This window comes from Pogona vitticeps, chromosome 1 (genome assembly GCF_051106095.1).
Source record: "Pogona vitticeps strain Pit_001003342236 chromosome 1, PviZW2.1, whole genome shotgun sequence".
Classification (NCBI taxonomy): Eukaryota; Metazoa; Chordata; class Lepidosauria; order Squamata; family Agamidae; genus Pogona; species Pogona vitticeps.
Genome location: NC_135783.1, coordinates 298499427 through 298521878, shown reverse-complemented (window position 1 = coordinate 298521878; position 22452 = coordinate 298499427). Strand labels below are relative to the sequence as shown.

Here is a 22452-nt window from a genome sequence, read left to right as displayed (position 1 = left end):
CAGGTTTCAGTCTGTTACAACAGCACTGGGAATCACTGGGAATACAAACTGGATAGAGCTGGGAATATAAACTAGCTTTCTGGATGATGACAATGATATATTTGAAGTTGTTCTTACAATTTCAGCTGTGCACAACTATAGGATTTACATTTCTCTTATCCTCGCCCTGGACAATTTTTCTCCATAAGCATGTTCACCTGCTTATATGTATATACTTCAATGGGACTGTTACCCATTTTTAAATGACTCCATTAAGACCTGTACATATCATCTCCCAATGACTGGAATTCTAATAGTTCAGCCAGCTGGCAACAATGCTACTGGCACAACTTTGAATGGCAAATTGCCATAACCTAAGCCATATAAGCATTTCCTACTGCACACTGATTGTGTGACTCGGTGTGCAAATGTCTATTCTGATTTCTTACTTGCTCCTATTCACCAATAGAAGCTGCCCTGCAGGGGGAAATATACAGTAAGATTCTGGACAATGCCTGTTAAACACCTCTAACAACCATGGGATTTTCAGATTTTCTGGACCACAAAGCTCCATTCTGAAAGTTCTACCTTCGTTGTGTATAGGCGATGGCCATAATATTACAATGTGCATGTATGTACAATTTTAGAAGTTCCTACAGGTTCTCTTGCTCATACATTATGCCAAGAAAATGAAAGTACTGCCACAAGGATTTTGAGAATTATGGTCCAAAAACTTAACTTCTCAAAGCTCTGTCTGAATGTGAAAAATATTGCGGCATTTCAACTGTATTTATAAAAAGGACGAGGTTCTTTTTATAAATTTGAGTACAGGAACATTTGAGTACAGGAATTTTGACCAATATATTTTCTCTTCGGGAAATTAAATAGCTCTGGGCTTATTTAACTAGGAAGGGAAATGCCTTGGTGACATTAGACATTCTGCTCTGAATAATAATGAGCAGAATTCAGATAAACAAAGCAAAACTCAAACGACCACCAAGAGCTGGACCTTCCTGGTGGTGGACACAATGCTATGGAAAGCATTGCCTATGGACATGCACCTGGCTTCAACCCTATTGATCTTCAGGAAACATGTGACAGGAAGTGGGATGGTGTGTGTTTTAATGATATAAACCCCTTTATATCATTACGCTAAAGAACTCTGCTTTAACTCTGTGAGAGGAAAAGGTAAAGGTTCCCCTTGACAATTTTTGTCCAGTCGTGTTCGACTCTAGGGGGCGGTGCTCATCCCCGTTTCCAAGCCATAGAGCTATCGTTTTTGTCCGAAGACAATCTTTCGTGGTCACATGGCCAGTGCGACTTAGACACGGAACGCTGTTATCTTCCCACCGAGGTGGTCCCTATTAATCTACTCGCATTTTTACATGCTTTCGAACTGCTAGGTTGGCAGGAGCTGGGACAAGTGACGGGCGCTCACTCCGACACGTGGATTCGATCTTACGACTGCTTGGTCTTTTGACCCTGCAGCACAGAGGCTTCTGCGGTTTAGCCCACAGTGCCACCATGTCCCTAACTCTGTGAGAAAGGGGGGGGCAACTCCACTGTATGCCAGTGAATATGGAAAAATTGTGTGTTAAGCTCATGCATGTGGAAGACCCTTCCACAAGTGCCAAAATCCAGATCCGTTAAACAATAAGACTTTTTTCACTCACTGCACACCTTACTAAGGTTGTACCCTTCACAAATAGGAATACTGTTTTCACTGCTTTCTTAGAACAATGTGTAAGCACAGACTACAAAGAAGACCAGGTGTAAAAAGGTAGGTTGTTAAGCGCCAGGTAAACAGGTATCCTGTGCTAGTCTCACATACGCATCAGCATATCCCATTATCCAATAAATGGAAATCAAAGGCAAACAGAAGTGTTCTAGATTTTACCTCCGTCCCTATGCAAATGCAACCCTAATTCCATGGCCAGATGCTAGACAATCAAAGCCTCACACAGGCGGCGTCTCCCGCACAAGTATGAATCAGCTCTGCTTTTGGCAAGAAGCATTCGCTGGGCAATCTCTTTTTATCACGCACAGCCTATGTTCTCAATTAAAACATAAAAACTGTGCCACCCTCTGTTGCATCCATTCCTTCCCACCCTCCAGCTTCCTTCCTCTTGCCACCTCACATGCCCTTCCTCCCCCTGCTTCGTTTCCTCTCTTACAAGGCACCTTTGAAGCTAGCCAGGCATCTAATTATGCTGCGCACCTGTGGTAGGAAGCATTCTGGTGTAAACGACCAGCTGTCTACTAATTTTCTACTGTTTCACAGGCCATTAACTTGATTTGGAAGTTTTTTTTTTCTTGCTGTACCTTTGAGTGGCAACTAAGGCCACATTTTGAAGTCAATCAGGATTGGAGGGTCAACAAACAGGGCACTTCCTGGGTAGCAGGGATGAGGACATCATCTGCCACCCTCCTCGGGCTCACCTGCTCCTTTTGAGCTTATCAGCAAACCCGACAGTAACTGAGAAAGAAATGCCTTGCCTCAAAAACAAGCTATCCCTGTTGTAATGCAAAGTATATGGGGGCACGGTCATCTTGAACAATTAAGAGCCATAAGGTTTATAAAAGTCTCGCTTCTCATGTGTCAATAAGGATTGGTCCACTTGCTTGCTCAAAAAGCCGGGATACATGTAAAGGGGCTCCCCTTTGTAATACTGTAGAGTATCTTCTTGCAATGCCTCACCATCCTTTTCTGTAGCTGGTGACCTACTCCATCCATCCTGTGTGAACCTTCTCCCCATACGAGATGCCACAGGGGCTCTAAATCCTGTTCAATTCCCCCAGCTTTTCAAAGAATATTGGAAAAAGCAAAGGAGCAGCGATCACTGGCCTTTTTTTTCTATAAAAAAGTACATGTACAGCTCAGACAAGTGACACACATAACTGGCAATTCTGGGATACGGTTTTTTTTTTGGGGGGGGCTACCTATTGCAGCACTACTTGGTAAGTGCCAGTGCCATCTGGAACAGGTTCTTCTCTCTCACCCCCAGCACTGCTGAGAAAGGAAGGGGGTTCTCTTTCTTCAATCTTCAGAAAAATTGTCACACCGGAGCCAGCTTCGACTAGGAACGTCGATCCTCGCTTGCCTGGTTCTCACGCATGAGCATGAGGGAACTGCCAAGCTATTCTCTCCAGGAAAAAAAAGAGGGTGAGGGATCCTGCAGCCCTCTCAACAAGAGAAGAGAATGAGAACAAGAATGATCTTTTTGGTGCAAGGAAATGGAAAGGGGAAGCAATCATGTACAGAAAATTTTAATGCAAATATGATAGCTTCTGCTTTGTTGCATAGACTTTCCAGGATTAGAAACACTGGAGGAGCTCTTCATACATTTCTGAACAATCAGTCAGTCATTCCCCTCACACACACAGGGAGACTGGGAAACAAAGGTGGCCACAGACACGGCAGCAGCCAGCCCACCAAGCCCTCTCTTGGGCTGTGGGATCACGTACTTCTGCCCAGAAATCCATGACTGACCATACCTCAGATTTGGCATGTACCTCCTGCATCTGCTCACTGCCGTTTGTTTGCAGACCAGAGAAGGCCGCTGAGGAGTGTAAGGGGAGAATCCCTCTAGCAGGGATGGCCAACTTTGGAGATCTTGGCATTCAAGCTGTCACCTGCTGCCTCGTGCATTAGGTCTGGATATATATATATTTTTTTTGGGGGGGGGGAAGGAAAACAAATGCCAAAACACAAACTTTGCTGTGGCTGGACGCTTACTTCTGGTTATGATTTTTCCATGTTGTGGGGGTTTGAACTCCCTTGTTGACCTCCCCCCCCCCTTTATGCCAGGAAATGCTACTTCTGAAAGGCTTCAGGAGCAGCAAACCTCAATTTCAGCCCCTAGTTTTGTTTTTGTTTTGGTGTGTTGGTGGCATGGGAAAGGGGCTCTGTGACAGCCCCAGAGCTGCAAAACTAGCTTTGGGCTGCACTTTCCCCCCACCTTTTTTAATAGAATGTGCAAAGCTTCTTCGTGGTGGACTAAAAGGCACTTTAGTCCACCTTAAGCTCTGAAAAAGGAGCTAAGGTGCATATTGAGGAGACAGAGGTTCAGGGGCTCTTCTGAAGGCCAAATGGGAGGAATCCAGGGACTCTTTTCTTTGTGGTCCCTCAGCTTTCTATTCTCTCTACTAGTACACACACTGCATCTTAGCTCTATAGAGGAACACGTTATCAGCAAAGCATCCTCTTAGGAATGGTTCAGAGATGTGACCACCAGATGGCGATCTTGTACAGAAAATAAAAAGTCAAAGCCCTCCTTGGTCCTGCAGCCATCCATATCGATCTTTTGAAAAGTGATATATGCCACATGGATGTGTTGATTTGAATTAGCAATCATTCACACTCCAGTGTGCTTCCTAGGCTTTTAGCTGAAACATAGTTGATCTGAAACTCAAACAATATCTATTTACAGTCTTCTGCTAGGAAATTCCCATCCATAGTAGGAAGAATCTTTTGTTACACAAGACCAAAGGTTCAGAGTCATTCATACATGGTCACAAACATAGGAAGACAGAATCATAGAATAAATGAATTGGAAGGGGCCCGGAAGGCCATTATGTCCAATCCCCTGTTCAATGCAGGAATCCAAGTCAAAGCAGATCTGACAGATGATTCTGCCATTTTCCCCTGAATGCCTCTGGCCTTGGAACATTCACCAACTCCTAAGGTAATTGGTTCCATTGTTGTACTGCTCTAACAGATACAAAGTTTTTCCTGATATTCAATTGAAATCTGGCTTCCTGGAGCTTGAGCCCATTGTTACGTGTCCTGCACTCTGGGATGATCGAGAACAGATCCTGCCTCTCCTCAGTCATTCAAATATTTGAAAAGTACTACCATATTTCCCCTCAGTCTTCTTTTCTCAAGGCTAAACATACCCCAGTTCTTTCAGTCTTTCCTCGTAGGGTTTGGTTTCCAACACCTGATTATCCTTGTGGCCTTCCTTGGAACTTGTTCCAATTTGTTGGCATTCTTCTTAAAGTGCGGTGTCCAGAAATGGACACAGTACTCTTGATGAGGCCTAACCAGTGCTGAATAGAGGGGAACTAGAAGCTGGTAATAAAGTGATTTTATTTTTGTGAAATTGTAGGAATGGTGGGTCACTTTGAAGTTTGCACAATTAGCTAGTATCTCTAGCCAATATGACAATGCAAAAAAAAAAAAAAACCCACAACAGCAGTCTTAAACATTAGCAACCTAATGTTGGTGGTTGCATGGGTTCAAAAGAAGGTCTCATCAACTAAGGATTAGAGGGAGAGGGGGGAGAGAGAGCGAGCGTGCAAGGCTCCTGTGGACAATTAATTTCTGAAGTATATGATCTACAAAGAGATAAGACAAAAAGTAGCCATGTGGTTGTCATGACACAATGATTGCTAGGTAGACTCCTAAAGAGGATTTGGCAAAGCCCCTCTGCTTTAAGGACAGTAAAAACCTCATTACTGTTTCTGAAAAGCCAAGAGGTTCTTGGATAGATCTGGTAAGTTGGAAAATTTGCTTCACTTATAAGCACAGGATTTTGTCATGGAAGGCTTAGTAGAGAGAGCCCAATACTCAAATCTGTTAAATTCAGTTTGAAAATGTCTGGATGCCTCACCTTCCCTCTGTTGCGTGTCATCAAGTCCGGTACTTCAGGCAGCCGGATGTAGTCTGCAGACATTGGAAGGTAAGGTAAACCAAATCTGTCTCGGCCACCAGAGAATTATCAGAATTATATCCAATCCTTCTTATTTGAACATTTAGAGAAGATTGTCCATCCACTGCAAATGTCTCAAAGGGATCCAGTGCCTTGTTTCCCTCCCATCCTAGAGCAATAGATGTGACATTTCCTATTATGAAAGATGGTAAAGACATCTATGTGAGGCGTATCCTAACACTGTACTAACTGCGTGAATACTGTATTTTAAGTTTAAGTTTTATTATACAGTCACAGACCCAAAAAAATACTGTCATGAATACAGCTCCCAATCATGAATTTATTTATTTATTTTATTATTTATTTATTTGATTTATATCCCACTCATCTGGTAAATCTATACCACTCTATGAAGTTTTTATATATCCTGCTCCTGTTAGTGCCAAGGTACTACTCTGCGTGGTTACAACAAATATAATACAAAACAAAAAATAATGATAAAAGCATTAAAAGCAACAAATTTAACCCTTAAAAACAGATGGCACAAAGCAATCAAATAAAATCATAGTGGATGGAGAAAAGGAGGAGGTGATCACCTAGGGTCGGTGTGGCGCTCCTCCAGAAGCTGGTTCCTGCAGCCACCATCAAGAAAAGGTCCTACCTCTTGCAGAGGATTTATGGGCCTCTCTTTGGATTGCCACCTGGAGGAGCCTTGACTGGGATGATCTTGTTGGTTGAGCTTTGTATGTGAGTATCAAAGCCTTGAACCTGATCCAGGACACAACAGGCAACTAGTGAAAGTGAGCCAAAACCAAAATGATACAGTCAGATCTATTTGTAACCACCACCAGTCTGGCTGCCACGTTCTGGACCCACATACAAAGTTGCTTTGTAAGACGAATGAGAGAGCCTGCCAATTGGTTGTCCTTCCTGAGACATGAAGGGCCACTCAGTGGATGTGGCCTAGTATATACAATTCCCCAAACTGGGTGGTGAGACATAGTTTGAGATAATTGTTGTGGTGGAGACATTCCATTGTCATTCAAGAGTCATGAATTGTGTTGTCTTTGCTCACATCTCCCATCTGTTCAGACTTGGGTTGGTTGTGATTGTGACAGATGGGTAAGTAGGTATTGTCCACCAAGATAGTTGCACTCTTTGGTGGGAAACCAAAGTCTCTTCATTTGGTGTCCAATATAGGCTGCAACCTCTCCCAGATATATTGGTGGTCTACTCCAATATCAGTCCAGTAATAAGCAATTTTTATGCCAAGAGCAGCTGTAGAAAAAAATTCTATATGGCCAGTTTATGGCTGTCTTTTTTTCTTTTTCTTTTTCTTTTTTTTTTGAAGGAGCAGAGTGTGTGTGATCATAGTTTTGATGGAGTGGTTTTGACAACTGTTGAATTATACCAGGAATGCTTTAAAAGCAAAGCCATCCCTTCCTAGTGTACTTTGTAGAGATTTTCCATCCTCTGCAAAGTAGGCAGAACAGAGGACAGTTTCTCTCATGAGTGCTTTGGGAGATCTGTAAAGGATGGAAGAAAATGAAGGTAATATTGGGACCATAGTATTTTTGTTAACCCTGTTGAAAAACAGGCCAGACACTGGTTGGGGGTAGGTTTCTTTACTGTGATGTGCAAGTTTGGGGCCATGTGAACAATAAGATCCATGTATGACTGGAAGTCTTCAGAAGGAAAAAGTGGTGAAGCATCTCCTGCAATAGAATCAGGAGAAGATAAGAACTGAGACAGAGATGCCAAACCTGTGAGGGACCCAATATTCGAGAAAACAGTTCTGAGTGTCAAGTTGCAAGGACTTTGTATTCTCGAAGGCTTTCACGGCCGGGATCCAATGGTTCTTGCAAGTTTTTCAGGCTGTTTGGCCATGTTCTGGAGGTTTTTCTTCCTAACGTTTCACCAGTCTCTGTGGCCAGCATCTTCAGAGGACAGGAATTAGAACTCTGTCTGTATTCTGGTGTAGTGTGTGGGATAGTAGAGTATTTGTAGCTGTGGGATCAGCTTTTTGTTGTTTTACAGGAGATTGGGTGACTATGGTGATCAGGGTGTTTTTGTTATCGGTGTGTTGTTGTGATAAGGGGGGAGATGATCTGTCACTGTGATTGATGGGTGTTGTTAGCTAGTCTTTTGTGTGCAGTGATCACCGGTCCTTGTGGTTGGGTAGAGTTCATTGACCTTTTTGCAGGCTGTATTTTTCAGTGCTGCGAGCCAGGCTTTGTTGAGTTCTAGACTTTTTTCTTTTTCTTTTTTTCCTGAAGCTTTGCAAGGACTTTGTTGGTGAACAGCCTTATTTCACTGTCAATGGTTGCATCACTTCTATAGTCAGCTGCCTGAGAACAGAGTTCATCAGTTTCAAAGTCAAGGCCAATAGCTTCTTTTTTATAGTTGGGATTGACAGTGATGGAGATTCTAACTTGAATCTCTGCTGATCTGGAGAAGGCATGATTGAGTCCTTGTGATGCAACTGTGGAGGCCTCTGCCAATGGGCTCTGCATTCATCATGTAATGATCAAGGAGAGGTCCAGCCATAGCCCCCCCTCCAAATAAAACAGTGGAGAGTAGAAGAAAGGCAGAACAAAGTCATGTTGTTACCAGAAACTAAATACCAGAAAGATTTAAGAAAGCAGGTTAATCATGAATAAAGCTAGGCTAATTAAGGTGTATCTGTCTATTGCACAGGAAATTCAACGGGAAACAGGATGGAAGTGCTAGGAACAGCTTCTGAAAAAGAAGTCATGGGTGAGGAGGCACAAGACTGGTTGGTCAAAAAAATAATGTGCCCTCACCACCAGTGCCCGGACATTGTTGTGGATACATTTTGGTGTACTACAAATGACTTATTAAATCCAGGAGCTCTATTCCTTTTGGGCAGAGTCGAGAACATTTTCAGCTTCTTTCTAATGCAGGATAGAGACAGAAACTGACAAATCAAGCACAACATGCTTACTTATTTGCCACAGACATACAAGTTGTAGGTGTGGGAATAAAGTTTATGCCGGTTCTTTTATTTCTTGCAGGGGGAGGGAGCCCGCCTACAATCCGGTACCAGCCCCCTGCTTTCAAACTTGTTGCAGAGTTGTACAGAGAAAACAAATGACTTCTGTGAATGTTGAGAGGCAAACTGTTATCCTTGAGCGTGTGACCAAAGGCTTCAATGTTACTCGAGGGGATGAGAATTCTTTTGATACTGTGGAATGGAAATTTAATAATACCACAGACTGAATTTATAGCTTAGTAACGCACATCAACAACCATATGCTGCAGTTGTGCTCATCAGCCAGGGGCCAAGTCCCTGGTTCACTAATTCATTATTTATTTGAAATATTTTAAATCCAATTTCTCAGCCAAAACTGCTTCTGGAAAACCCTACATACAACTAGTAAAAGATTATCCCTGGCTGCTTGCTGGGTCATAATAAAAAGGAATAAGACATATAGGCATGATTGGCTGGTGGTCACAGCTGAGAGAGAAATTCATGCTACGTATATTATAACAGTGCTAAAAGCACAAGGAAACAAATCACTCTATCCTGGGTAAGTAAAGTGTAGCCCTCTGGATGTCAGTGGACTGCAACTCCCAACAACCCAAACAAATATTAACTATGATCTAAGACTGAGAACAATGGTCCAATAACATCTTGGATGGACAGATGTTGTTGCTCTAGACCAGTGGCTCCCAACCTTAGGTCCTCATATGTTCTTTGATTACAACTTCCAGAAATCCTGGCCAGCACAGCTAGTGGTGAAGGTGTCTGGGAGTTCTCATCCAAGAACATCTGGCGACTCCAGGTTGGGAACCATTGTTCAAGACAGATGCCTAAAGTTGCTCTAGACAGATGCGTGAAAAACGAATTACCTCGTGACTAGCATGATAGTGCTGGTCATATGTTCTTTGCCCTTGGAAATAAAATCTTTGAGTTCCATGTTAATTTGGGGATTACATTACAAAACTGTGTCATCTACTACTTCTTACCCTTGTAATCATTAAATTACTAATCCAAGAAATGAAAGTTTCCTTCTGCATATTTATGAATTCTTCCTAAATTTCATCCCATAATGAAGACCTGTTCTATGAAGAACGAGGAACTGTTGGCATTCAGTCATGGGAAGTTACAAACAGAATGAATGAAACCACCCATAGCTACCTGTGACTTCAAAAGGAAATGCTCTGTGCACTTGTTGGTCTTTGACCGTAATAAAGTTATCCATCCTTCCATCTATCCTGTGCCCTGGATTGAAATCATTGCACAGAAGCATGTTTCCTTTTCGAAAAGGAACTAGCTTTCATCAGAGAGTTGCCTTCTCTAGCAGGAGCCCTCAGAGTGCCCCGAGATACCAAATATAAGCAGTATTTTTATTTTGCCTCATTACATATACATCAGCGTATGGAATTTTATGTAAATCATTGCTCTTTTGGTGATGTTTGTGCGCCACCTAGAATTACAGGAGTCGTTGCCCAATGCAACTAGAGGGCACCTGGCCGGGGGGAGGCTGTTTTAGAGGCATCTAGAATAAGGAAGATTAGGAGAAGGTTGTTGTTACATAGAGCAACTCTATCTCATTGTTAAAAGCACTTAATAGCATATCCTGATAGTCTGAGCCTCTTCAGCATTCACTTGAAGTGCCTCTTCAGTTCCTAAAACATCCTGTTGATTTATGCTCTCCACGTGCCTCTGAAGACATGATAGCACAGCATGCAATCATTTTGGCAATATGCCTGTGTGTCGATGTACATATCTCAATTATGTTTTAGCAACACATCAATCACATGCCCATCACAAACGCATGCAGATAAAAGCCCTTCCACAAAGCTGAATGTTTTGCTGCACAAACACAGCTAGTCTAAGCACTTCCTGCCGTTTGCAAAACAGATGTAGGAAAATCCTCATTTCAATTTCCCACAGATAACGTGCATGCAACAGTGAAGTGTTTCGAGAACACCCTAAGAGAGGAAAGCGCCATTGATATGGAAAAAATACAAAAGCTTTGCAAAAAGCAGGTGGCCTTTTGGACCAATGCTGCAAACACACCTTGAGACGGTGAAGGCCGGGGGGGGAGGGGGAATCTTGCTTCCCCTGAGACATCATTAAATGATCACATAAGCTTCCTTGCTGTTCTATGCAACTGACCTTCTTTCTTTCCCCCTCCTCTAGGAACACTATGTCATAAATGTAATGGCTTCGTAACCAAAAGAAAATGAAGCAGCAGAAAATATCAAGAGGAGTCTCTCTTCTTGTTGTTTTCACTCTCCCTCTTTTTGAAGACTCAACAGACGGTCTCCTTCCACCATATCACACAGTAGAGATTCTTAAACCAAGTCTGCTTCCCCCCCACACGACTTACTTAAGGATCTAATTGTCTTCTTACACAGCAGTATTAGAGTTCAATAAGAACAGCTAGGACAAAATGGATATATTCATACTTTTAAGGGGCTTATGAGAATAGCTATCATTTACCTATTGTGATGAAATCTACATCCATAAAAAAATAATCTGCACACAGTGGGATCATTTTTTAAATGCAACCATGGTTTGCTCCCATTTGTTTTATGAATCTGAAGTGAATTTTAAAGGCTGTGGCACCCATCCAGTGAAATCACACATTTTATAAATGAAAAATATCACTGCTTGTCCATGATACAGTCAGCGTTGCCTAATAAGGTCAATGCAAGTTGCTAAATCTACTATGGCCATTAAACCCACTTATCCACCCCCAATCTTGTTGGGGACTGCATGCTTACAACAAATTTAAGAGCCATGCCCTTTGAGTCACTCCATCTCCTGGATTAGCACTACTGGATTACAGCAACTGCCTCTAGCCAGCCCACTCCTGCCTGCTCCTTTCCAGAGGCACTAATGATAAAACTACACTCTCCTTCCACTGAAATCCTATTCTGGGTGCAAGAAGGGAAAAGTGGAAGGGAGAAAAGCAAAATAGCTAAAGGTAAGAACATTTTTACTTTGTGGGCTAAGCTGTGGAGTGAATTTGGGATGAGGCACTGTCTAAATAAATACTGGCCTACCTCTGCCTGGGAGAATCTGTAAATAATTACTTGCATGTTTTTGCTTCCTATTTCTAGGCTCACCCACCTTCTGCCCCAGCTGTTATGCCTTCAGCCCCATCAACTACAATGAGCACCAGCTATCACTCCTGGTTGTTTTCCTAAGGATATATATATATTCTCTAACTCTTCTATCTTTTTTTGTTTTCATTAATATCTATGAAGAACTGAAATGCTGAATAATTCCCCCCCATCCTAATTCTTACTAAAATTCAGGGGCTCTCTTTGCAGTAACATGCCTTCAGTTTTAACATACGGTTTCTAAACACATGTTTGGTTTTGCCATGCATTCTGCCATATATTTGTGTGGCGTTTCCAGTTTGGGGGGGGGGGAAACAATATTGTCACCCAACATTCCATTGCTAAATGTGGAACAACCTGAATGTTTTCAAAGGGTCACCTTACACAGTCCCCCCCATAGGATCACATGTGTCTGCATCACCATATGATGAAAAAAAAAACCCAACACCTGGGTAAGAATAAATAGTATGACTTCTTTGCAAACCCACTCTGGTTACTATCTCAATAGAATGCTGTAGACTTACAGGATACTTTAGACTTCCCCTCTGAGGGCAAAGATAGAGGTTTGCTGCCAGAGGTCCTCCCGGTCCCAGCATTTGTGAGTTCCACTGGTGAGCTACGCGACAGGCAATCAGCTGTCACATAAATTGATGTCACATAAATTGACAGAAGGCTTCCTGCATTGTTAATAGTTGTGTAGAAGAAATATGGAATTTCAGTCATTTTAGCTTGTCATATAGACATTGGCTGTTAAATTCTCTTTGCATGTGTGTGCATACATGCTGAGTGTGTGTGTGTGTGTGTATCCCCACCTTCCCTATATAACACACTCACCTAGAACTATCTGTACAGAATTAACAAGGTAACTGCTTTCAGGAGATCATATCAGAAGTTCTAATAAATACATAATTCAAAACATGAAAATATATTGAACTGGATAATCTGGAAATGACTTTCAGAGTAGGGTCCTTTGGATAATAATAAGCATACAGTGGTGCCTCGACTTACGGATGTCCAACTTATGACCGTTTCGAGTTACGACCAGCTCCGGCCACAAAATTTTGCTTCAACTTGCGACCGGAGCTTCCAGTTACAAATAGAAAAGGGCAGGGAAAAAGGGTGAGAAATTCAAATGGCTAACTGTTGGTCGGTGAAGAGGCTGCTTCTTTGTAGCTCTTTTGCCCCAACGGTTAGAGTGAATGCGTCAAAGAAGGCTTGGGACTGCCTGGTAAGGTAAGGTGCTGCTTTCTGCTTTGTAAAAACTGTTCTGGGTGGGTTTTGCAGCATGGTTTGGGGCAGGGGGCATTATGTTTCTGTGCTGTGATGGGTCTTGGGGAGTTTATTTGTTTTTTTTTGTATTTTCTCCCCATTTCTGATGGGTCTTGGGGGTTTGTTTGCTTTTTGAATTTCCCCCCCATTTCCAATGGGTCTTGGCAGGGTTTCCTTGCTTTTGGGGTTTCCCCCCATTTCCAATGGATCTTGGGGGGGTTGCTTTCTTTTTGGGGGTTTTTCCCCATTTCCTATGGGTCTTGCAGGGTTTGCTTGCTTTTTGCTTTGCTTTTCTTCCATTTCCGATGGGTCTTGCACGTTTCGCTTGCTTTTTTGCTTTGCTTTTTTTGCATTTCCGATGGGTCTTGCAGTGATTTTTTTGGTGATTTTTTTCTTCAGCTGGAATGGATTAATTGCATTTCAATGCATTTCAATAGGAAATGGTGCTTCGACTTACAACCATTTCGAGTTACAACCAGAGTTCCGGAACCAATTAAGTTTGTAAGTCGAGGCACCACTGTACATCCAACAAACCCATTGGCTGTGCAACTGGGCAAAGCAAGATGAATTCTGTAATGCTATTATTTGCTCATTTACTTTATTTCTGTGCTTTACTTTTGTTTCTATATCTTTCTCCCCAAAAGAGATAATGTCAATTCACAAATGGCAAAAAATATATAACTATACAGTGGGGTCTCGACTTAAGAACTTAATCCATATTGGAAGGTGGTTCTCAAGTCGAAAAGTTCTTAAGTCGAATCTGCATTTCCCATAGGAATGCATTGAAAACCATTTAATCCGTATCTGCTCTTTTCTGTCCATAGAAACTAAAGGGAAGCTGCTATTCTGCCTTCTGCCACTAGAGGGGGATATTTTCTTTCTTTTCCCCCCTTAGGTTCAGGGAAGGCAGCGAACACTAAAGGCAGCACTTTAGAACTCTTCTTTTTTAAAACGAAGCCAATTTTAAGTAATGTTTTAAAGCATGTTGTGCTGATTTTTTCAGCACAAAGGCACTCAGGCAGGCTTTTTAGGTGCTGAGCAAGCCTCCGGAAGCCTGCTCAGAGCCAGCCGATCAGCTGTTAGGCGGGGAGAGGAGCGGGGAAAACCACAAAATGGCTGCCAGGCTCTTTCTGGGTGTCAGCTTTTAGCTCTTTCCTGCTCTTTTTCCTGTGGTTTGAGGGCTACCAAGGCCTGGTAAGTGACTTTATTTAACAGTACAGTATTTATTTTTAAGTTTCTGACCCTTTCCCCCCCTCCAGAAGCATCTAAGGGGAGGGAGGGGGGACTTTTTCCCCTGTTCGTAACTCGAGGGAAGTTTGCATGTAGAGTCCTTACTTTCCCTATAGGGCAGGTTCGTAACTCGAATTGTTCGCAAGTCGGGTCGTTCGTAAGTCGAGACCCCACTGTAAAATCACAAAAATTTACAGCATTATAATATAACTGAACATACACCAATGTTAAAAAAATATGCTCAGTAAAACCAATTAAAACACACACCATAAAACAGCAATATGTACTGCCCCTCTCGGAAAGCAAAAACAAAAAACAAACAAAAGAAAAACAAACGGATTTATCACTGAGCATTTAATTTCCAAAGGCCTATTAGAAAAGGAGAATTTGGCTGCTGGTGAAAGCACAAGAGAGAGGAAGCCAACCAAGCTCACTTGGGAGGGAATTCTATAATTTTGTAGCAACCACCCCTAAGCAACACACATCTGATGGTGGAGAAAATGGTAAGTTGGAAAGTACTGCTTCCTCAGCCCAATTAGACACAACCGTTCAGCCATGAGTCATAGCTAAAGAGCAGGTCTTCATTTTCCTTAACCGAGAAGAAGTTGGAAGGTATTCAGAAGACTAATTTATCTGTTTCCATTTCCATTTCAAAAATCTGAATCTCTATTCAGACTCATGAATCCTGAACTTCTACCTTTTGCTTATACTCTCCTTTGATCCCAGAAGTGAGGAGAAATGTACTTCTAGACTTTGAAACAGAAGTAATTTCTGATGCCAAGTGGGTCAGATTACAAAATGCACAACTGATAAATACTGCCTTTTGCTGTAATTGAAACTTCCACTAAAGAGCACTAATAAAAGCAAAACTATGATCCAGAGCAGATGAAATAATAAACTATGGTTCAATTTTACATGTGCATACCTTAAGGTCATGTGTCCCCCCTCTCATTACCTCCTTTGGTGCAATCATGAGTAGACATGGGATTCATGTCTCAGGGGATACAAATACGAAACTTGGCACCACAAGCGTGAGGCTGGTCCATTCCTATCCCCCAGAATCAGCCCAGTTCACTGCCTAGGCTCCTCACAGAATGCATGTCCATCATCGGTGGCGACATCTCACCAATCACACACACATAGTCCTGCTGGTGCTTCCCCATCACTCCCTTCACTCAAGTGAGGAGGCAGGAAGATGAGTCTCCCCACTCTGTTGCTGAGTGGTCAGCTGAGGGGAGAGGTGGGGAAGCACCAGCAGGACCACGCGCACTATTGGTACTGTTGTCGCCACTGTTCAACACGCATGCTGTGAGGTGAGTGGAGGTGGGAATGGACTGCCCTAGCATCTGTGTTGCTGAACTTTGTATTCATATCCCCCAGATACGAATATGAAGCTCCCATGTCTAATCATGAGCCCACCTTTTGCTTGACCCCAATGAGCATTACTTCTAAATCCTAAACTATGGCTAAGCTTCATTGTGGTTTACTGAAACAAGCTAACTTCATAAATCCAGGTTTTACATTGATAGAAAAAAAAAACATCTGTTCTTCTCAAAGTGCTACACCATGACAATGGTGGTGGCAGAGCATGCAAACCTGAGGCTCATCTAGGCTTTCTTTCTATAAAGCTAAACCATGGAGTGGCCTTGTGTTGAATCAAAGCAAGTGATGGAGATCTATCAAGTGACAAGAAAACTCGGGGAATTCCTAGTGCATTTCTCTTATCCATCTCATATTGTGTTTCTGTATGCAGAACCTTTTAATATTTCCCTGCCTTCTCCTGCACTATACAGCAGAAGCATGAATTTAAGGAACATGCTTTGAAATTTGTCATCTTGATTTAGCAAAAAAAGAACATGATCCTTGTGAAAGGAAGACAAATATAATGGCTCTTTTCCATCACTGCCTACTCAAAGAATTGTTGCCTCTGTGCATATACACATAAACAGAGAAATAAGTAGGAGCACATAAACTAATTGGCTAATACATTTATATGTACTCAATCTATATGCTATTTGTATTCGCGAAGGCTTTCACGGCCGGGATCTAATGGTTGTTGTGGGTTTTTTGGGCGAAAAACCCACAACAACCATTATATGCCATTTATTGGCGTATGTGTTTGATAAATAATGCATAATTTTTATTTTAAAACAATAGAGGACATTTTAAACATTCAAAACCAAGTATGCAAACCATCATTTCTATCCCTGAATATTTAAACAAAAATATGTCCTCTAGCAGGGTAGAGTTTTCACCTGCCTCCTGACACCAAGCAAGAGACCATCTAAACCTCTTTGGATAGGACTTTCCACAATGACCATTCTTGAGATCACAGGTGGGGAACTTGCGGCCCTCCGGATATGGACTGCCATTTCTTCCTCCTTTGGTGGTGTCAGGGAATCCACCGTTTTCACAGGAATCTTCATTGACTCCTTCCTCCCACAAGGCATAAGGAGGCATTGTGAGTCAGGGCTCCACATGGAAAGAAGCCGAAGGTGCACCAATTTATAATAGTTTTCACATCTGAATGCTGCTTGCTTTAATGCATTTAAAAATGATACCATGCTCAGATTTTATTAAAACCACTCACATTGATAAAAAAAAGCACCTTGCAACTCATGACCAATGAGAACCTTCTGAATGCCCTCTCTGAATGAGGTCATGTTGATAAATGTTCCCTCTCAGCTATTCTCATCTTCCCTTTGTGAATGTGGTATTGGCTTTTTTTGAACCACAATTTCCCATTATCTCTAAATCAAGAAACTCTAATTAAATCCCTATTCATAAACAAGGGTACTCTATCAAATGCTGGTGAACCATGCTGTCTCCACAATAGGCACACAACCTGGAAAGAATAATCCAGATTCTGTATAAAAACAGATTGTGAGGGCACAGATACTTCCTGGAGAAGCGGTTACTGTTCTGATGAATCCAGGAGGCTAGTTTTCACAAAGCCAAATCCTGCAAAAGGATGAGTATAATCAGCTTAGAAATGATCATCTTGTTTTCTCCCTTGTTATCCTAAGGAATTGTGATGGCTAGCTGTATGGCTGAAGCCAGCCTATGAATATTAAACAAGAAGATCAGCAATCCCTTTGCATAGTCCAATATGCACCAAGTCATCTTGACTTATGCCTTCTGCACTTCAACTGATAGGATATATTTTCCAATCAGACAAAACAGATGTGTGTTTTTATCCCAGAAACTTCCTCATTAGCATACTGCGAGATCCACATATCCAGGCTTTCCATATGTACAATGTTACTCCTATTTGGATGGCTTCTGAAAAGTTGAGTTAGTTTTTTTCTCTGTAGCCCCCACTCCCCCAACGCCAGTTAGCATGACAGCACGGTGCTACCTTTCTGGTCTCAAGGGATTGTTTGTCTTCCCAAAGTGTAGAGGTCCCAGTTAAGCCATGGTCCTGCCCGTCACCCTCAACAATGGATCCAATGACTGATGAAATAATCAAGCTCTCGTGGGCTGGAAAAACTGCTACAAATGAAAGCAGAGCCACCTGCCCAGACAGAGTGTGATCCTTGCTCAGGTATGAGCTATTCTTTTGGCCACATGGGGAGAGTAGCTGAAGAAAAGTCCTGGAGGCTACCTATACAAATTGCAAAACTGAGCTCTACATGGAGCTATCCAGGGTGCTATTGGGTACAGGAACTTTCCCTTGTTTTGCATTGCCTTACTGGAAACTGAACTTTGCTCGGCTTGGCTACACTGAAGTGGAGACAAATGTTTCATTTCCTTTTGCTGGCCTGGTTGGAATCAAAACAGGTGCACAGAATCTCTTCTCAGTCCCTGAACGTTTTCGACTGAGACAGTGTGTTTCTGGAGGCATGAAACCCACCACATGCCCAAACAGATCACAGTGGCAGAGCGAGGCTCAGGCATTCAGAAGCTGTGCAGAATTAATGTGACATTCATGATACAGCAGCACATGCTACCTCTTTGCTTCCTATTTTCAAAGCTCAGCCACATTTTCTCTTTGGGAAACAGCACCGGGAAGACAGGATCCTGTTCCACATGCAACAGACAAGAAGAGCTTGCTAAAAATTTTTTCCGGCCATAACTTTCCCTCTACCATCTGCAGCTGCTTTTCCCTTAGCCCAGCTTTCAGAGTAGTGTTTATGGTAGAAACAAATGTGCACAGATAGGAAAAATTCACTATTGAGGAGCAGAACACGCATCGGCTAGGAGCTGTTGTCTAAAATGTGGCTCCTCCAAAGTCTGAAGATTCCTCAAGGTTAGGCTGAAAGAAATCAGGAGGTGTGGTGGCCTGGAAGGTAAAAAGTGTAGGTAAGAGGACAGTTAAGCCCTCACAGTTACACACTGCACCCTGTTTGACAAAGAGTCCTGGAGACAGACAGGTTACGCCTTGCTGTTGAAGGATGTGCTTGCCACCATGGCAGTTCTCTGCTCGATTCTACAGAGTCAGCCCCCAACTGGTCTGCTATGTCTGGGAGCTTTTATTGGATAGGAAATTTTGCAACTAAAAACACATTTTATGCACTGACTAATGAATGCTATGTCACTCATTGATTTGGAACCATGATGTTAGAAAGTTACCACACATAAGCATCATGACTGCACATAAACATGTGAGTTACTTTACTGAGATTAGCTTATTCAATCAATGTAATAATGTGCTAACCTGGCCAGAACAAGAAACATTTCTGAAATCATTCTCATGCCTTTCATAGATGAGGCTTCTTGGCTAGTCCGTGCTTTGACCCAAACTGGCCATGGATTTCCTAGAACTCCTGCTTGCTAATACGTGTCACTTTGAGAAACAAGAGCACAAATAGCTTTACATTTCCTTAGAAGTTCTTGAACTTAAAATGCATGAGTTCTGTTTTCAAGATAGGGCCATGCTCTTCATTCTGCTGAGTTTGGATATCTGTCCCAATGTCTTCTCCTGGTGGCACCACCATCACTGCAAGAATTACAGGGGTATAGTAGAGAGATGCTAATACCCTATTGTGGCAGCTTTCTTAACTATTAGGGTTTTTTTTTTTAAGAATACAATCTGGGAAGGTATGATTCAGCTGAAATTCAGAGGGAAACAATGGTGGGTCTTGTGAATTTTCCTTTATATCTGCTACTGTTATCTGAGTGCTGGTCACCACCACAAAAGGCATGGACAGGGAACTGAAACTGAAATGCCACATCATTATGATCACAGGGAAAATGAACACCACTCTATTATAATTCAACACACATACCTGTGACAACACTCGGGATTTTTGAGAGAAAGCTTTTGACTGTTCGGATAGGCACTCCACCTGCTTTGTCATCCTGCATTTTTGTAATGATATCTTCTATCTGTTAAACAAGAGGGAGAAAATTACTTCTCAATAGCAAACTACTGTCTTTAGAGAATGAAAATATAAAAACATTTTGAAGATTAAAGTAATATTTTCCCATTGTCCCCACCATGTCCACAAAGGAAAATGAGGTGATCTGAAAATACTAGGAAGTTATCCAAGTTAAAAGAGGATGAAAAGGCTGGCCTAATGGTGCAAGTGAAACATGGGTGGGGAGGAAGTGGAGGTAGCTCTTTCCCAGTTATGCCCCCCAGGACAATCAATGCAACATCATAGCAAATTGGAGGTGTGGGGAGGAGGTGTTGCAGTAGTCTGTAGAAATGGCATTAGCATTAGCAGGATCCTGTTGTGCCTGAGTCTGAAGTGTTTTCACCTCTTGCTGGACTACCAGGACAGAACGGGTGTACCATTCTCTCCGTTACTCAATGCATTCACCATCAGACCTGACGGAATATTCTTTGCTACTGTGTTGAGGTCCCCCTGACTTTTACTCCTAGGGATTTCAACATACATACATACATACATACATACATACATACATACATACATACATACATACATACATACATACATACATACATACATACATACATACATACATACATACATACATACATACATACATACATACATACATACATACATACAGAGACACAGTTGACTTAAGTAGCAAACAGCAAGCAGCATGGAGGCCATAACTCTATAAACTCCAAGTTACAGGACCCATGTTCTTAGCTGGTTCTGACCTTCCTTGATGGCTGATGTACAGCTTAGGGATGCTGCTCTACCCCTTGGAACTTCTGCTATGGGGTCCCACTGGGGTTGACCATCTCCCCAAACGTTTTTAATATCTACATAAAACCACTAAGATAAACTGTAAAGAGATTTAGGATTTCCTTTTGTGAGGAATTTTAAGGAAACTGGGAATTGTAGTCGTGAAAAGATGAAGTCTGTTAGGTTCTGTATAAGATGAACTTAAAAGCAATGGAATGTTATGAGACTGTTGTGCAGAGTTGCTTTGCCTGACATGAAGATAAGCAGCGAGGACAAAGAGCCCCAGAGAAGAGACGAAACAACATACCACTATAATTGGGTTAAAAAGAAAAGCCACCTGGTTTGGAATCTTCTCATGTGAATTATGGGTGGTGAATTGTGTTACACCCGCTTGGACTTAATTGATTTACACCTTGGAAAGTGTCATAAGGAGGATGGTCCAAAAGCATGCAGAAAAATAGTTGTTCATGTATGTGAAAGTAATTTTGTTTGTGGGGGATGTTATGGAATGTGAGAGAAGAGAAGTTTGCTTTTTGAAGAAGAGGGGGGAAAATAGTCCAGCTTCTAGATGTCAACATATAGTCAGAGCAAAGATGATTACTTGACATAGACTTAGTTGTTCTTATTTTACTTAGGAACAGCAGATTTATTTAATCATTTTTATAGATGAAGATGCCAAATGCTTATGCCTAAAGCTACAACTGTATTCTAATGAAACTACTTTATTTTCTTAATAAAAACAAATAATTCTTCAACAGAGGACTGGTCTTTTGAACAGCAAGACTTACATCTAAATCTAGTGTGGATTTGAGATGGTCACTAAGTTGCAACTGAAAATTGAGAGGTCCTATCTGGCAAGGCTGTTGTGCATTCTAAGGAACCACACAGTCAATGATTTATTGCTTTGAAAGTAAACAAAAGTTACCGTATTTGCCGGCGTATAAGACAACTTTTTTGGCCCAAAAAACATGCCTCCAAATGTAGGGGGGTCATCTTATACGCCGGGTGCACTTCAGTTGGGCTAGGAAGGAGCCGCCGCCACCGCCGCTGTTGAGTGAGTGATGCGGGGCCGTGCTGGTCGGGGAGGAAGGCAGGCAGGCAGGCAGGCAGGCAGGCGGTCCGGATGGAGGGAGGGAAGCAGAGCCAGCCATGCCTGAGCAGCCAGAGCCCGCCGCCGGAAAGCCACTTCCCTTCCTCCTCGCCCTCCTTGCTGCTGAGCCAGCTGCCCGCTTGCCCGCCTGCCACCGGAGAGCCGCTTCCTCCTCCTCCTCCACTGCCATCGCCCACCCGGCCGCTTCCCCTCCTCCTCGCCCTCCTCCGGCCTCATCGCAAACCATGAACTTCCAGGCGGGCCCGGGCAGAGCCCCGGGCAGCCACTGCCGGCACCGCAGCAGAGCCGTCCACTCTATATTTTGAGTGGAAATGTTGGGGGGGGGGGTTGTCTTATACGCCGGCAAATACTACTTTTAGGATCAGGCTTGTCCATGAGGCTTGTACTATGCACTTTTGAGGCCTAAAGGGTCTACCTCAGGTGATAAAGGTGGTGGTTCTGTGCCCAAAGTGACTCCCTGACCCACAATCATTATCTCTTTAGGGAGAGGTGATCATCACACCTGTCATCAATATGCTGATGACAAGCAGCTCTATCTTTCCTTCTCTTCATCTACAGGTGATGCTATACAGGTCCTTGAGTGCGGCCTAACATTGTAATAGACCGGATGAGAGCCAATAAACTTTAGAAAAGATGGAGATTATACTGTTTGAAGGATTGTTGGACCGGTTAAAGCGATATTTATCTGGCATCAATGGGGTTATACTCCACCTGAAAGATCGGGATCTCAGCCTGGGAGTCCTCTTGGACCCAGCTCTCTCTATGGAAGTGCAAATATCTGCTGTGGCCAAGACTGTCTTTTATTAGCTTCAGTTGATTGCCCAGCTGTGCCCTATCTGGGTAAGAAATGTCTAACAACAGTGATTCATTCATTGGTAATCACTAAAATAGACTACTATAACTCCCTGTAACTCTGCAACACTCCCCTTGAAATCAATACAAAAACTCAGCAGGTCCAAAATGCAGCAACCAAGCTGCTGAAGGTACCAGTAGATATGAATACACATCC

General features: G+C 42.6%; 1 protein-coding gene across 12 annotated transcripts in view; it reads right to left on the bottom strand.

The window, feature by feature from the left end:
* The window catches only part of RGS6 (regulator of G protein signaling 6), a 338372-nt gene that overhangs the window by 139573 nt on the left and 176347 nt on the right, over positions 1–22452 (bottom strand). For all 12 annotated transcript variants that reach the window (XR_013543809.1, XR_013543806.1, XM_078390822.1 and 9 more), the window contains exon 3: positions 19457–19556. Coding sequence is in view for 10 of the 12 variants with exons in the window: in XM_078390822.1 (XP_078246948.1) it covers positions 19457–19556 (100 nt within the window). In the remaining 2 variants the exon portion in view is untranslated. The remainder of the gene's footprint in view (positions 1–19456; positions 19557–22452) is intronic.